Consider the following 14,242-nt stretch of genomic DNA (forward strand, 5'->3'; position numbering starts at 1 on the left):
TATATATCTCCATCAGGCATCAGGCATCAGCTCGGCCGGGCGGCTCCTAGTCCTACATAGTTGCTGCCGATATGCCTTTCTGTGTGATCACGTCGGTCGGTCTCTCAAAGCATATATACTCCGTCCTCGTCTCATTAATTTGGTCGTGTCATTTTGTCTGTGTGTGCCCATATCGATCAATCGTACCGCTTGGCGTACCAGCCGGCGGCTAGTCGGCGTTCCGCGTGCATATAAGATCCTCGCCGCCGCTGCTCACGACGTAAGATATATGGCCAGCGACTTCACCAGGTAGGAGTAAATAATAAAACTCCAATCCGATTCCGATCGTCTTAGCCGCCGTAGGATTGCCGGCCTATACCTGCCTGACGCCGCTGTTTGTTATTACACGTCCATATGGTACACAGCGCCGCCGGCGCCACGGCGACGACGACGAAGCCTCTGACCATGTTCTACAACGGCGGCGTCGCCATGTTCCATCTCCCGCAAGATAAGGTCCATGGGCTAACTATACACATCCCGAAGGCTTTCTGTACATGTGTGCGTGTGCGTGCGCGCGCGCGCGTGTATCGGGCGATCGATCTGTCTCGCCCCGTTTTCTCATGCCTTGGCGTGCTTATGTACACGCATGCGGCCATGACGACAGGCGGAGGTCCTCATGAAGATAGCGGAGGGTGATGAGGACGGCGGAGACGACGGCCGCCGCCACCGGCAGCCAAACCACGGCGAGGAGTTGCTCGCCAAGTTGAGAGAAGGTAATATATAGTAACTCTACTAGCTGTGTGTTTGATAACTGTCTACAATTTTCTTTGTAACCAAATAATAAAACCATATATCCTGTATTGAGTGAAGATGCATGGATTATATATTCCACGATATTATTATATTAATTACGCTTCTTTTTTGCACTATATATAAGCGCAGTGCATATGTCACTATGTCATAGCCTTTCTCGTTGTGTTGCGCACACAGAGACGATGCCCATGGCAAGCAAGAGATCTTTGCAGCGCTTCTTCCAGAAGCGCAAGGAGAGGTACGCACATGCATATGCAACTCATTCCGTGTATTATTATTATTATTATTATTATTATTATTATTATTATTATTATTATTATTATTATTATTATTATTATTATTATTATTATTATTATTATTATTATTATTATTATTATTATTATTATTATTATTATTATTATTATTATTATTATTATTATTATTATTATTATTATTATTATTATTATTATTATTATTATTATTATTCTTATTATTCTTATTCTTATTATTCTTATTATTCTTCTTATTATTCATTACTTATTCTTCTTATTATTCTTCTTATTCTTATTATTATTATTCTTCTTATTCTTATTCTTATTATTACTTATTATTCTTATTCTGCTCATTCTTCTTATTCTTCTTCTTCTTATTCTTCTTACTTCTTCTTCTTCTTCTTCTTCTTCTTATTCTTCTTCTTCTTCTTCTTCTTCTTCTTCTTCTTCTTATTCTTCTTCTTATTCTTCTCTCTCTATCTCTCTCGCTCTCTCTCTCTATTGTCTCATCATGAGTTTTACTGTTCTATAAACACAAGCTAGCTCAATTACCCTGGCAAAGCGAGCAGTAGTAGTTCTCTCTCTCTTGCGAGGGAAACACACGAGAAGTTGTTACTAATTTGTCATGTAATATGATGACAAGTTTCAGTCTATTTGTTTTGTTGCTTCTAGTAGCGCAATTGTATAAAATTAGTCAAATTTAAGAAAGTTTAACTTAAAACAACTTTAAAGTTAGTTTTTATTGGAAGATTGGAGAGAGTATATTAACAAACAAGTAGGGGGCCTTGTTTAGGCCCTGTTTGGTTGGGCTTTTGGCTTTGGCTTTGGCTTGGCCAAAAGCCCAACCAAAGGGGCTGTTTTTGGATGGTGCTTTTTCAGAAGTAGCTGCTTTTCCGTAGTTCATTTTTGAAAGCTGGGTTGACCCTACTTTTAGCTTTTGGCTTTCTGCTTTTCGAAATTGGTGGAATAAAAAGCTCTTCCATAGTTGTTTCAAGAGAGATAAAGATAAAAGGTATATTTTATACTTGTTTAACCAAACAGCTTTCAGCTTTTCTACAGCTCACAGCCCACAGCAGCTTTTCCACAGCTCACAGCCCACAGCAGCTTTTTCCCACAGCCACAGCTCAACCAAACAGGGGCCTTAGATGCCATCCAAATTCTAAGTTTTTTCACTCTCTCTCCATCACATCGATTTTTAGCCGCTTGCATGGAGTATTAAATGTAGGTAAAAAAAATAACTAATTACACAGTTTAGTTGAAAATCACAAGATGAATCTTTTGAGCCTAGTTGGTCCACGATTGGACAATATTTGCCAAATAAAACGAAAATGGTACTATTTATCGGGTTCAAAAAATTTGCAAAGTGAACCAGGCCTAGTTCTTTTTCAAGGAAGCAAACAAGAAGTTGTTATTAATTTGTCATGCATGACAACTGCAGTACATTTGTTTTGTTGCTTCCACTAATACACATTATGCGAGTAGTGTACTCTAAGTAAGCAAATGATATTTTGATATAAAAAAAAGTAAGCAATGATATAGGCGGCGTGAAGCACACATTTGGATTGACCAAGCAATTGGTTTTGGACCGACTGAAGCTGACCAACTGAGCTGCTGCTACGTGACAGCCAACCTTGTTGATTCCATCGGCAGCCCGTGACCTGGTTGTGACCCGTGAGCCAATGAAAGAACAAACTGTGAGAGTTCCCTTTCAGAGTTCCTCCTCGAATGAGGGCAAAGAGTTGACGTGAACTTGAGATTCCTTTCCTTTTCGTGGCAGTTATCGGTTCAGCACGTGTATACTAGCTATATAAAGATTTAGAGCAACTCCAAGAATCTCCCTCAACTTGAATTTTTATATCTTTATTTAGAGAGTCATTTTATGAATATACTCTTTATATACATATACCTCTTCTAGTAACGGTCTCTATACTCCAATAATTTATCTTATTTTTTCTTGTGTGAAAAATTCATGAGAGAACTAAAGGCGTGTTTGGATCACCGGACTAAAGTTTAGTCCATCATGAGATAATAGGCTAAACATGGACTAATAAAAAATTATAATGAGTTCTAGCCATCGATTGACCTCTATTAGTTCTTATTCGTACATGATTAGATTATATCTACTCCTTCTATTTAGCATCCAAAACCGGAACTAAAGTTTAGTTTAGATGATCCAAACATCCCGGCGCTGGCCCCTAACATATATTGAATTCAAAGAGCTATGTAGCCTATTGATTAACAGAGAGCAAGAAGGGCGGTTTTAAAGAACGGAAAAGGGATAAGTAGTGGCTTAGAGAATCTACTGGGGCCTAATTTTTTGTTTTACTTTCTAAATTTGGTGATAAAGTGTCTTGTCTCTTGGAGATGCTCTTATCATGTGCCAACACCAACAAGACGTTGCGGTGGTTTGTTGTCATCAATTCCCGCTGGTATGTTGTGTTCATAGGTCAAGTATATATCAGTATAGGACATTTAAAAAAAAATGTCAGTGTAGGAAGCCTAAGCTACCATGTATACTCCGTTATTTGTGTGAGTACACGTTGCAAAAAGATAATTTACATGTTTTGACCCCGATGCAGTTAGGGATTCTAACTAACATGTGGTAAAACTAGTATGCTGTATCAATTCCTGAAAGAATGTTGTTTTGTTTCTGCAGGCTGTATGGGCCTTGATCGGCGGCTGGTGGTAGTGGGCAACCAGCTCAATGATGAAGGGCCCTGCTTTAGTTGCCACTAATTAGAAATGCATACAGAGGCCCGCTTGGTTTAGTGAGTCTGCATGAGTGCGTTGCACCGTGTTATTCGTGAAAAATAGTAATGTATATATGGATTCCATCTCGTTGGTTTGTTAGAAATGTGTTGTACTAATTAGAGTTATAGTGGACTTGTATTGTAATTAGTAGTATAGGGTTAGATGAGATAGATGTTGGCTCTTGTAATCCGGCTCCTCTATAAAAGGAGGAGGGGGCTGCACTTGTAACCCACTCCAGTCATGAGTGAGCACAGAGCAACACACTCACGGGCGGTGCTGGCGGCTTTGGCCGGCGCCCTAGGCGGCCATGTCGTGGTTTTGGGGAGATGTGCCCGTAAGCATGCTCCAAGACATAGGCTTTGATCAAACCTCGTTACCAAATATCGAGTCTTTTGTGTGGTGTGTGCGATCTCTCGTGAGCATCTTACCTAGATAGCTAGATTCAAGCAATCGCTTCTGCATTAGGCGCTGATATCACAACATGGTCTGATATAACTACATGTTACTAGCCCGAGCCCCCACGCGAAGCCCCCGCGCGTCGCGCGGGTAGATACTGAGTAATAGGAGTGTATGTATTCATTCTTTTATGTTGAAGAGAAACTAATCAGAGATTACATTCGTGGCTTTTACATGTATTATACTTAACTGAGACCTTACAGAGTGTGCAAACAGGTAGAGCTGCAGTAAGTATGTAGGTCTATATGAAGTAATAGGGTAAAATACAACTAATCTGGTATGAATAAGAGGGTGTTTAGTTCAGCTAGGAGCTCCTAAATCTAGTCCCATTTAGTCACTTTTTACTCAAACACTATAACTAAATGGGACTGAAAGGGCTTTAGTCCTCTCTAGCAACTCTGGAGTGACTAAATGAGACTAAACCATTTAGAAGGGACTAAATTTAGCGGTTGCAATCCAAACAGGGCCGAACATGAAATAAGATTCTGCAGCAAGGCCCTGGTCCATCTCGTTTGTGCCGACGGTGATCAAATTGTTGCCCCAAACGCCTACTACCAGCTCAGCGGAATGTACATGCCGTGGTTGAAGCTACTCATATGTGAAAATGCATTGATGTGGAAAAAAGGGTCAATCTAGAGAAGACACAAAGCATGTGAAATCCTTAAACGAGGACTCCCAAAAAAGATATGATTTTTCTAAGATATATTAATCATATTAAATCATATATTTTTTGTAAAATTAAATAAAGATAATTTTATATGAAAATTATAGATCTCGACGAGATCTACAACTATCATAGCATGACGTTTAAGGTCGTGTGTCGTGGTCTATAGCTTCTCCATATTTATCAGCTTAGACGCAGTGATAGCCCATATTATTGGAGATGCCCTGAGTATTTACTATTAGAGCAACTCTAGCAGGAGCTCTCAAATCAGGGCTCATACTTTTGATTTTCTACATCTACTTCAGCAGGAGCCCTCAAATCATAGCTCTCAAATCCATTATAAGTTTGTACTCCCTCTGTTCCATTTTATCTAGCACAAGTTAGAATGATACGGTCTCTTAGATTACACTTTGACCATTCATTTGCTTTATATTATATTATTTATGTTTATACACTTATAATCATTGGATAGTATAATTTCTTACAAATCTAATCATATAAAGTTTGTATTATAATAGTAAAAAAATTATTAGCTTAGTTATTGATCTAAGTTTTAAAGTTTAAATCTTGATATACGTATGTGCCAGATAAAATAGAACGAAGGCAGTAACAAACAATAACATAAGCGACCCTCAAATCTAATGCTCAATCTTCTGGTCTCCAGTTCAAAACGGAGGCACACTAAATCGAAGGGCATACAACTATCTACTGCATTGAACTCGTACCTATATTGCAATGCAAGTTAATCTTCTACACCTAAGCTCATGCGCCATTCAAAGGAATCAAAATTTCATCCACTAAAAAACATCTAGGTCCCGTTTGCTTCGCTGAAAAAACAAGCCGAAACATTGTTTCCGCTGATTTGTTATGAGAAAAAAATGTTGTTCCGGCTGAAAAAACAAACTAAAAAGTACAGATCATAAGACAAACGAACTAAGGTTTGCAAAAAATTAGCAATATACAGATCAAATTAACACCTATAGATCAAGGAGGGGAGGGATGATACCTAGCTTATTACTCTTGCAAATCCACAAAGAAAATCCAAATTTTACCGGTCAAACATCAAGAGTGGATAGGGTGGGGAGGAATGGAGAGAGAGAGAGAGAGCACGCTCAGGTGAAAAGAGGACAGGGAGAAAGAAGAAAGGTCGGGGCTGGACAAGTGCACCGTAGCTTCTGAGTCCGAAGCTCGGCACCAGGATTCACGACGTTGAGCTCTGACCAAGTCCTCTCGCCACGACATCTAGATCTCCAGCTCGGTACGATGGCCTATGACAGTGAGATGTCTTACCTTAGCGCCATAACCTTTGAAGCCAATTCCTGGGGTCTAAATTCGAAAATAGATCTCTAGAGATATAGATGTAAATATTTTTCAAAGGGTTACAAAACAAAAAAAAAAGTAGATCTTACCAGATAATTGATCCTTACCTAGAGGTCTGAGATTGAACACCGGATGATGTTGCCTGGCCCAGATAACACCAACTGCGCGGACCGGCACGCAACACATGGAGTAGGCGCATGCAGTATGTAACGTGCCGAAATGCACCCAGAGACGAGGAGTGAACTTGGCACACGGTTCAACCGTGGCTGTTTTCCTAATTTCCTCCCCAACTGTGGATGCGAAGCAAGAATTGTACTGTGATTGCTTGCATGCAGTTTGGCTTTCTCTGAAGAAAAAGAAACCGAGGCACTCTGCAGGCACGGTCATTCCGATCCGGCGGCGATCGCAGTAGTGTGGTTTTGGTGCATAGCAGTACGGAGTATGCCCGTTGGTTATCCGTGGCAAATAAAAACAGATAGGGACACAATATATCTCCTCGATCTGGTCGCCACCAATTCCTGCTCCAACCTTATTTCACACGTGCTCATTTGCCTTTCTGTGCGCCATCACGTCGGTCGGGCTCAAATTAAGCATCCTCCTCCTCATCTCATCTGATTATATAGTGCTCGTCTCATTTTTTGCGTCTCTCTGCTGTAGTGCTGTGTGTGTGTGTTTGCCCATGCATATCGAACCATCTCTATACATCTCCAACAACCGTACCGCCTTGGTGTGTACCGCCGGCTAGTCGTCGTGCGTGGGATCCGATCCTCGCCGTCGGCCGCTGCTCACGACCAAGATGGCCAGCTCCTCCGGCGACCTCACCAACGGCGGCGGCGGCGGCGGCGGCGGCGGATATATGGTACACAGCGGCAGCGGCGCCACCGCCAGCGCCCCGACGACGACGACGACGACGAAGACGAAGCCTCTGACCATGTTCTACAACGGCGGCGTCGCCGTGTTCCATCTCCCGCAAGACAAGGTTTCGCCTCGTTTAGTCGTTTTCGATCTCATGCCTTGTCGTCGTGCCTATGCACGTGTATATGCTGATAATAATATGCATGCGGCCATGACCACAGGCGGAGGTTGTCATGAACATGGCGGCGGGTGAGGACGGCAGAGACGACGACGGCGGCCGCCAGCGGCGGCCAAACCACGGCGACGAGTTGCTCGCCAAGTTGAGGCAAGGTATAGTACTACTAGGCCATTAATCAACTCTGTTAAGATGTCTACAGATTTTTTTTTGTAACCAAATAAATCTGTCACTCTTAACCATCCTGTATTGGGCTATCGTGGAATATATAATCCATCTTTGCTATGTTTACATTTATCTGAAAAACTGAAACAAAAAGAAACTGTGACAAGAATTGTAAATGATCTTTATAGTAACTGCTATAAACAACTAAAGTTACATCATTTTTTTTTGACAAAAAAAGATTTTGGACAGATTAAGAATATCCTCATCTCCTTTTTTTTCTGGAGGATATCTTCTTAATTTGGCAATTATCCTGTGCATGCATCTGTAATTAGCTTCCGCATTAAAAGACAATGTCCCATTTTTTGTAGAAGTTTTTTTTATAGGATATGTAAACCTCATAAAATTAGTTATTTTGTGACGGAGGCCGGAGCAGAGTATATAAGGGGGTGTTTGGTTCCACCTCCTAAACTTTAGTCGTTGTCCCATTTAATGTTTGGATACATGCATGGAGTAGTAAATATAGACTATTTATGAAACTAAATGCATAGATTGAGACTGTTTTGCGAGATGAATTTTTAAGTCTAATTAGTCCATGATTTGACAATATGGTGCTACAGTCCACATATGCTAATGACAGATTAATTAGACTTAATAAATTCGTGTCGCGGATTACTGACGGATTCTATAATTTATTTTTTTATTAGTATCCGAACACCCCTATATGGCACCGTCTAAACTTTAGTCCCTCGATCCAAACACCCCATATTACACTGCATTTCTACTTTTTTTGCCCCTATAAGTGTAGTGCATGTCACTATGTCATACATATGCATGCTTTGGGAAATGAAAAGGTCAATGGAATAATGGCCTTTCTTGTTGTGTTGTGCACGCAGACACGATGCCCACGGCAAGCAAGAGATCTTTGCAGCGCTTCTTCCAGAAGCGCAAGGAGAGGTACGCACGCATGCACCACATTTCCTGTACTATTATAGGTTTTATCATGATTTCACGGTTCCAAACAAAAGCTAGCTAGATCAAACTACATTAACAAACGATGTGATAGCACGCAGTTTTTTCCAAGGAAGAAACAAACAACGATTTGTCATGTATGACAAAAAGGGTATACCCAGAGAGCTCCCGCTCTGTGCGGGATTTGGGGAAGGGTGTTAATGGTAAGCCTTATTCTCGCTTGTACAATGCGAGGAGACCACGACTCGAACCCGGGACCTTCTGGTCACAGACGGTAAGACTCCTTCTAGAAGCAACAAAACAATATATTTGTTTTGTTGCTTCTAGCAGTGCAATTGTATAAAATAAAATTAGCTAAATTAAGAAAATGAAACTGGGAACAATTAATTCTAAAAGTTGACAAAGAACTAGTATTTTTTCAACCTAAAAAAACTAGTATTTTTTCAAGGAAACAAACGACAAGTTGTTACCAATTTTTCATGTGTGTGACAACTGTGTAGTACATTTGTTTTCTTGCTTCTAGTAGCAGCACCGGTAGAATACTAGAGTGCTACATATAGGCGGCGTGAAGCACGTTTGGATTGACCAAAACGATTGGTTTTCGACCGAGCCGGAGCTGACGAACTGAGCTGCTACGTGACAGCCAGCCTTGTTTATCCCATCGGCGCCCCCGTGACCCGGTCGTGACTCGTGAGCCAATGCAACAACAAACTGTGGATCGATGTGTATGCTTGCTTGTCGTCCGTTTCAGTTCCTCCTCGCATGAGGGCGAGAGTTCGTTGCGTTTGACGTGGACTCTTGACATTTATTTTTTTTTCTTTTCGTTGCAGTTATCGATCGGTCTTGCATGTATATAGATAGACTTTGAGCAACTTCATGGATATTCTCTTTATACTCTTTCTAGATAAATCAATTTCTATAGTGGTCTTAGGTCAAACTTTTTTCAAGTTTGAACATTATTATAGAAAAAAAAACATCAAGATTTATGAAATTAAATAAGTATAATTAGATACACCATAAAATATTTTTTTATATAATTTTCTCATTTGGTGCCATAATCATTTATGTGTTTTTCTATAAATCTGGTCAAACAAAAAAAAAATTGAATTAAGACAATTATAAGAATTGATTTATTCAGTGACGGAGGGACTATACTCCAATGACTTATCATATTTTTCCTTGTGTGAAAAAATTTCATAAAAGAACTAACGTATATTAAATTTAAAGTGTGATGCCCTCTTTATTAATAGTGAGCGAGAATGGCAGTTTTGAAGAGTGGAAAGATAGGAAATGGTTTTGAGAATCTATTTTGAGCCTCATTTTTTATTTGTTTTCTAGATTTTATGATAAATTGTCATGAGTTTTTTTTGGTGATGCTCTTATCACTCGGACACTCGCCGAGGAACGTTAGACGAACCAACCAGTTTTAAATTCTCTAACTCAGCCTAGGTGGCGGTCGTATTTTCAGCTACTTGTTCTTTTTTTCTATAGAGATCATGTGCAATCACCAACAAAACGTTGCGGTGGTTTGTCTTCATCAATGTCCGCTGGACTGCTGGTATGGTACATTGTGTTAATAGGTCAAGTGTCGGTATATGAAGTGTCTAAGCTAAAGATATATATATACGCTGATCGGTCGTTTGTGCGAGAAATATAAGTTACATGTTGAAAAAGATAATTTATATGTTTTGACCAGAATGCAGTTATGGGATTAATTATAACGAACATGTGTGTAAAACTAGTATACTAACAATCTCCATTCCTTTTTTTGATCAAACAATCTCCATTCCTGAAAGAATGCGGTTCTAGTTGTGTCGCTGTCGCTCTCAAGTTCATGGAGCATGTTGTTTTGTTTCTGCAGGCTGTATGGGCCTTGATCATCGCGGCTGATGGTAGTGGGCAACCAACTCATGATGAAGACGAGGAAGGGCCCATTTTGCTTCGTTACCATTCCACTTAGAAATGTATATGGAGGCCCGCTTGGTTCAGTTACCAAGTACATGCGGATTCCGTTTTGTTCCCCTCAAAAAAAAAATATGGATTCCGTTTTGTTGATCTTATTCCCTCCATCCACGACTTTTGCCGTTTAAAGTGTATCCACAAATATTAAGATGAATATTCACCATTAGACATGCTGCTAGTGGACGTAGGCTGTGTTTGGTTGCTGTCCAAAACAAAGCCACACCTAAACTACGGCTTGTCTAAGCTGTGGCGAATTGTGAAAATTTAGCATTTTGGCCCTTTCTAAAAACTATTTTTTTATAAATAGACTCCTTTAGAAACTTTTTTTTAAATAGACCAAAAGCTTGGCATTAAAGATAAAAATGCCTAGATCTTCATGTCAGTGTCAGAATGCTGAGCTTTTGGTCTATTTTTCAAATATTAACGCTGAGCTTTTGGTCCATTTTTTGAAAAAAAGTTTCTAAATGAGTCTATTTATAGAAATAGTTTTTAGAAAGGGCTAAAATGCAAAATTTTCACCGGTGAATTGTGGCGCTTAAATTATGCGCCAAACATTTGGCGAGCTACGGCCGCCACGAACACTTTGCCAGAGCTTAGTTAGCAAGCAAACGTGAGCCTGAGTAAGCCGTAGTTTAGGCGTGGCGACTTGTGGCAAGCTGTGGACACCAACCAAATAGAGCCTTAAGTTCGTCTTGTGTTTATGGCAAGGACCATGCGCCTAGTGCTGTCTCTTTAGCAGCGTGTTTGGCACGGCTCCACATACGCTACTTCATCTAAACCCTAGCCACTGGCCTTCCATCAGCCTGTTCGGGCTAGGATTATTCCTTCGTAAATGATCATAAATTTCTAGCCGGAACAATATTTTTCTCTCACACCAAACCAGTCAACAGTACTTCTTCACGATTCAGCAACAAACAAGTCCAGTTAAACGAACAGGCTGCATGTTCGGCATTCCCTCATCCCGCTGGCGCCAGCACCGCTGCTGCACTTGAACAAGATTAATTACAAGAGTGGCGACACGAACACGAGCATGATGCCGCTGACTGCGCCTGCCACGAGCGAGACACGGAGCTGGTTGTTGCTTTCGTTCGTGTCCACACGGACCACGACACGGACGTTGTTTTCTGCTCTTGCGCAGGTCGAGGCCACTGAGCACCTTGGGCAACTTCGTCCGTTGGCGTGACCTTTTTCTCCTCACTACTGCTCTCGAACCACATCCTCATTAATGACCCTGATCCCATGTTCCCTGATTGGAGAAAAGACTCTCCTGAATCTTTGGGATCATCTCTGTCAGCCTCGAGGAGACCGTCATGAAGAGCCACACCACGTTCCTTGTTTGGAGAAACGTTTTTTTTTCCTTGACGTCAACTTCCACGACTTTGTAAAAGAAGAATTTATATGTCTAGTTAAAATCAAACTGTTCAACTTTAAGCAAATTTGTAGAAAAAATATATCCATATTTATGATAATAAGTTGGTAACATTTTCAATTTATCATGTAATATAATTTCTAATATATCTATTTATTATCTAAAAAAAATACATCTATGTTTTAATAATTATTGATACTTTTCTCTATAAACTCAGTCAGATTTACGATAAATTTACTTTGAAAAAATGTTGAAGTTACGTGAGGTTATACGTGCCTGCCGCACATAGTCACCGCAACAAAGACGACACGGTGCATGCATTGGGTAAGGTATGTGCCTATATGGTCTTTTTTCGACTTAGGCTTGTATATGGTTGAGCTAAGCTCATTTTCTGAATTTCCGATCTGATAGATTTCGGCAGGCTTAACAACTTAATTTTATCATAGTCAGCGACGGCGGTAGCGGTGGGGCTGGGGGGCTCTAGCCCCCCTACCGATCCTGGACACGTGGAGCCCCCTTGAAATTTTATGCATATATGTATTATGTAGAAGGGGCTAAGGTTAAGATAAGATAAAAAAAAGCCTCTATTCTTTTGTTCAGCCCCTCCTAAATTTTTTTCTGGCTTCGTCCCTGATCATAGTACTCCCTCCATTCTAAATTATAAGACGTTTTGGCTTTTCCAGATTCATAGCTTTTGCTACGCACCTAAATATATATTATGTCTAGATACATAATAAAAACTATGAATCTAGAAATATCAAAACGTCTTAAAATTTAGAACAGAAGAAATATTATTTATCTGTGAATTAATCCATGATGTCTCTGCTTAATTACTTAGCGTTCAATGCAACACACAGAAGAACACAAAAAGAATGTGAAGGAAGATGTATTTGCACAACAGCACAATGCCTGTGTGTGACGTGGCAATCAGTGGTATCTATCATTATCCTTACTAGAAGATTACCTCGCGAGTTGCTATGGGAACTACTCATTTGGATTAAAATTTGAGATTAACTATTATAAACTAATGTTAGTGAATAGTATCGTATGCTGATGTGGATAACTAAATATATGTCAGTGAATAATGTGTCCCGCTGACGTGGATATTATAATTGCTTATGCTAGTAAACTTTAATTGTAAATGATAGTGGACTGCTAAGGTGGACACCTTGCATGCAAGTGCTAGTGGATTGCTGGGTGAATACTTTACATGTAAAAAAAATTGCTAATAGCGTTTTACTTTATAAGAGTATAGGATTCCTATGCTACATTTTATGTTCCTTGGAGAGGCCACGTTGCCTGCTTTTCCTGTCCGTTTGATTCGCAATCAACGCCCAGCACAACATCAGCTGCAGCGACCCTTCCAGCAGGTTCGTGCATCATCTAGCCCAGTCCCCAAGCTGGCACGAAGAGAGTAAAAAAGGGCCGCGCCGTCCGCGCCATGGTTTAAAAATAGCATGCTATTGAAGATAGTGGCAACTTGTTTTTCAGCAGCTATTTACCTATACAAGCCCGCGGTGACTTCAAGAAGGAGACACCGGCCACGTCCCTCAAATTAATTTTGGCCGTTCGATCTATCATCGTGTGCCTGTGATCGCTCGGAGCGGATTCGGCCGGAAGCGGCTTCTTCTTCTCCTCCGTCGCTTCCGTCCGCTTTCCCTCTGCTTCTCTCGGTGCCGTGCAGCTTCTGCTCCGGAGATAGGCCACACAATATATACAGGGCTTCCGATTCTGATCCTTCCGGCAAAAAAAAAGAAGGCCTCCACCTTATCTCTTCCCCGTCCTCCTCCGCTCCTCCCGCAGGTCGCCACGGCGCCGCCGCGGGTGGCGCCACCGCACGCGCCTCCCTTCCTCTTCCTCTACTCTCTCCTTCCTCTCTCCATCCCCGCGCTCTCTCTTCCTCTCGACGGGCGCAGGCCGACGGCGCCCGCTGCGCCGCACCGGCTAGGGCGGGTCCCGTCGTTCCTATTCTGATCCTTCTAGAAAAAAGGCCTCCACCTTATCTCTTCCCCGTCCTCCTCCGCTCCTCCCGCAGGTCGCCACGACGCCGCCGCTAGGTGGCGCCCCCTGCACGCGCCTCCCTTCCTCTTCCTCTACTCTCTCCTTCCTCTCTCCATCCCCGCGTTCTCTCTTCCTCTCGACGGGCGCAGGGCCGACGGCGCCGGCTGCGCCGCACCGGCTAGGGCGGGTCCCGCCGCTGCCCGCTGGTGTGGCCGCAGTGCACCCCCCGGCGCTCCTTCTGTCGGCGAAACCCTAGGTACGATGCCGGATGGGCCAAACCCTAAACTCCGGAGTGCGCTCTCTCCCCTTCTCCCTCCCCTCCCCTAAATTCCCTCTCCTCACTACGGGGATCTTGGCTCCCCTCTCCTCTTCGCTGCAGCGAGCAAGCTCGCCCAGTGTCCATTGTCTCTTGCTGTTATCTTTTGTGCACAACTGATATCCTTCCATGTACAGTTATTGTAAATTGTTACATTCATGCTATCTACTGAGGCTTGGGGATGGTGCAATGATAA

At 41.8% G+C, this 14,242-nt stretch overlaps 2 protein-coding genes across 2 annotated transcripts; both read left to right on the forward strand.

Annotated features, from left to right (window-relative positions):
- The first annotated feature begins 190 nt into the window (after window positions 1–190).
- LOC136453956 (protein TIFY 9-like) lies at window positions 191–4,175 on the forward strand. The gene is made up of 5 exons (XM_066454503.1): window positions 191–288; window positions 405–492; window positions 644–752; window positions 970–1,030; window positions 3,700–4,175. The coding sequence occupies exons 1-5, from the start codon at window positions 269–271 to the stop codon at window positions 3,713–3,715; spliced, it is 294 nt and encodes a 97-aa protein (XP_066310600.1). The 5' UTR covers window positions 191–268; the 3' UTR covers window positions 3,716–4,175.
- Window positions 4,176–6,915: 2,740 nt separating this feature from the next.
- On the forward strand, window positions 6,916–10,408 carry LOC136453957 (protein TIFY 9-like). The gene is made up of 4 exons (XM_066454504.1): window positions 6,916–7,213; window positions 7,311–7,419; window positions 8,323–8,383; window positions 10,260–10,408. Exons 1-4 carry the CDS (start codon window positions 7,031–7,033, stop codon window positions 10,273–10,275), a joined length of 369 nt encoding a protein of 122 aa, XP_066310601.1. The 5' UTR covers window positions 6,916–7,030; the 3' UTR covers window positions 10,276–10,408.
- The last annotated feature ends 3,834 nt before the right edge of the window (window positions 10,409–14,242 follow it).

Source organism: Miscanthus floridulus, chromosome 5, assembly GCF_019320115.1.
Source record: "Miscanthus floridulus cultivar M001 chromosome 5, ASM1932011v1, whole genome shotgun sequence".
Classification (NCBI taxonomy): Eukaryota; Viridiplantae; Streptophyta; class Magnoliopsida; order Poales; family Poaceae; genus Miscanthus; species Miscanthus floridulus.

Excerpts from the sequence above, each read along its gene's own strand:
- LOC136453956 (XM_066454503.1), top strand. The coding sequence starts at position 269 with ATGGCCAGCGACTTCACCAG. Across the intron at positions 493-643 it reads TCCATCTCCCGCAAGATAAG|GCGGAGGTCCTCATGAAGAT; the intron begins GTCCATGGGCTA and ends CCATGACGACAG. Across the intron at positions 753-969 it reads GCTCGCCAAGTTGAGAGAAG|AGACGATGCCCATGGCAAGC; the intron begins GTAATATATAGT and ends TTGCGCACACAG.
- LOC136453957 (XM_066454504.1), top strand. The coding sequence starts at position 7,031 with ATGGCCAGCTCCTCCGGCGACCTCACCAACGGCGGCGGCGGCGGCGGC. Across the intron at positions 7,214-7,310 it reads TCCATCTCCCGCAAGACAAG|GCGGAGGTTGTCATGAACAT; the intron begins GTTTCGCCTCGT and ends CCATGACCACAG. Across the intron at positions 7,420-8,322 it reads GCTCGCCAAGTTGAGGCAAG|ACACGATGCCCACGGCAAGC; the intron begins GTATAGTACTAC and ends TTGTGCACGCAG.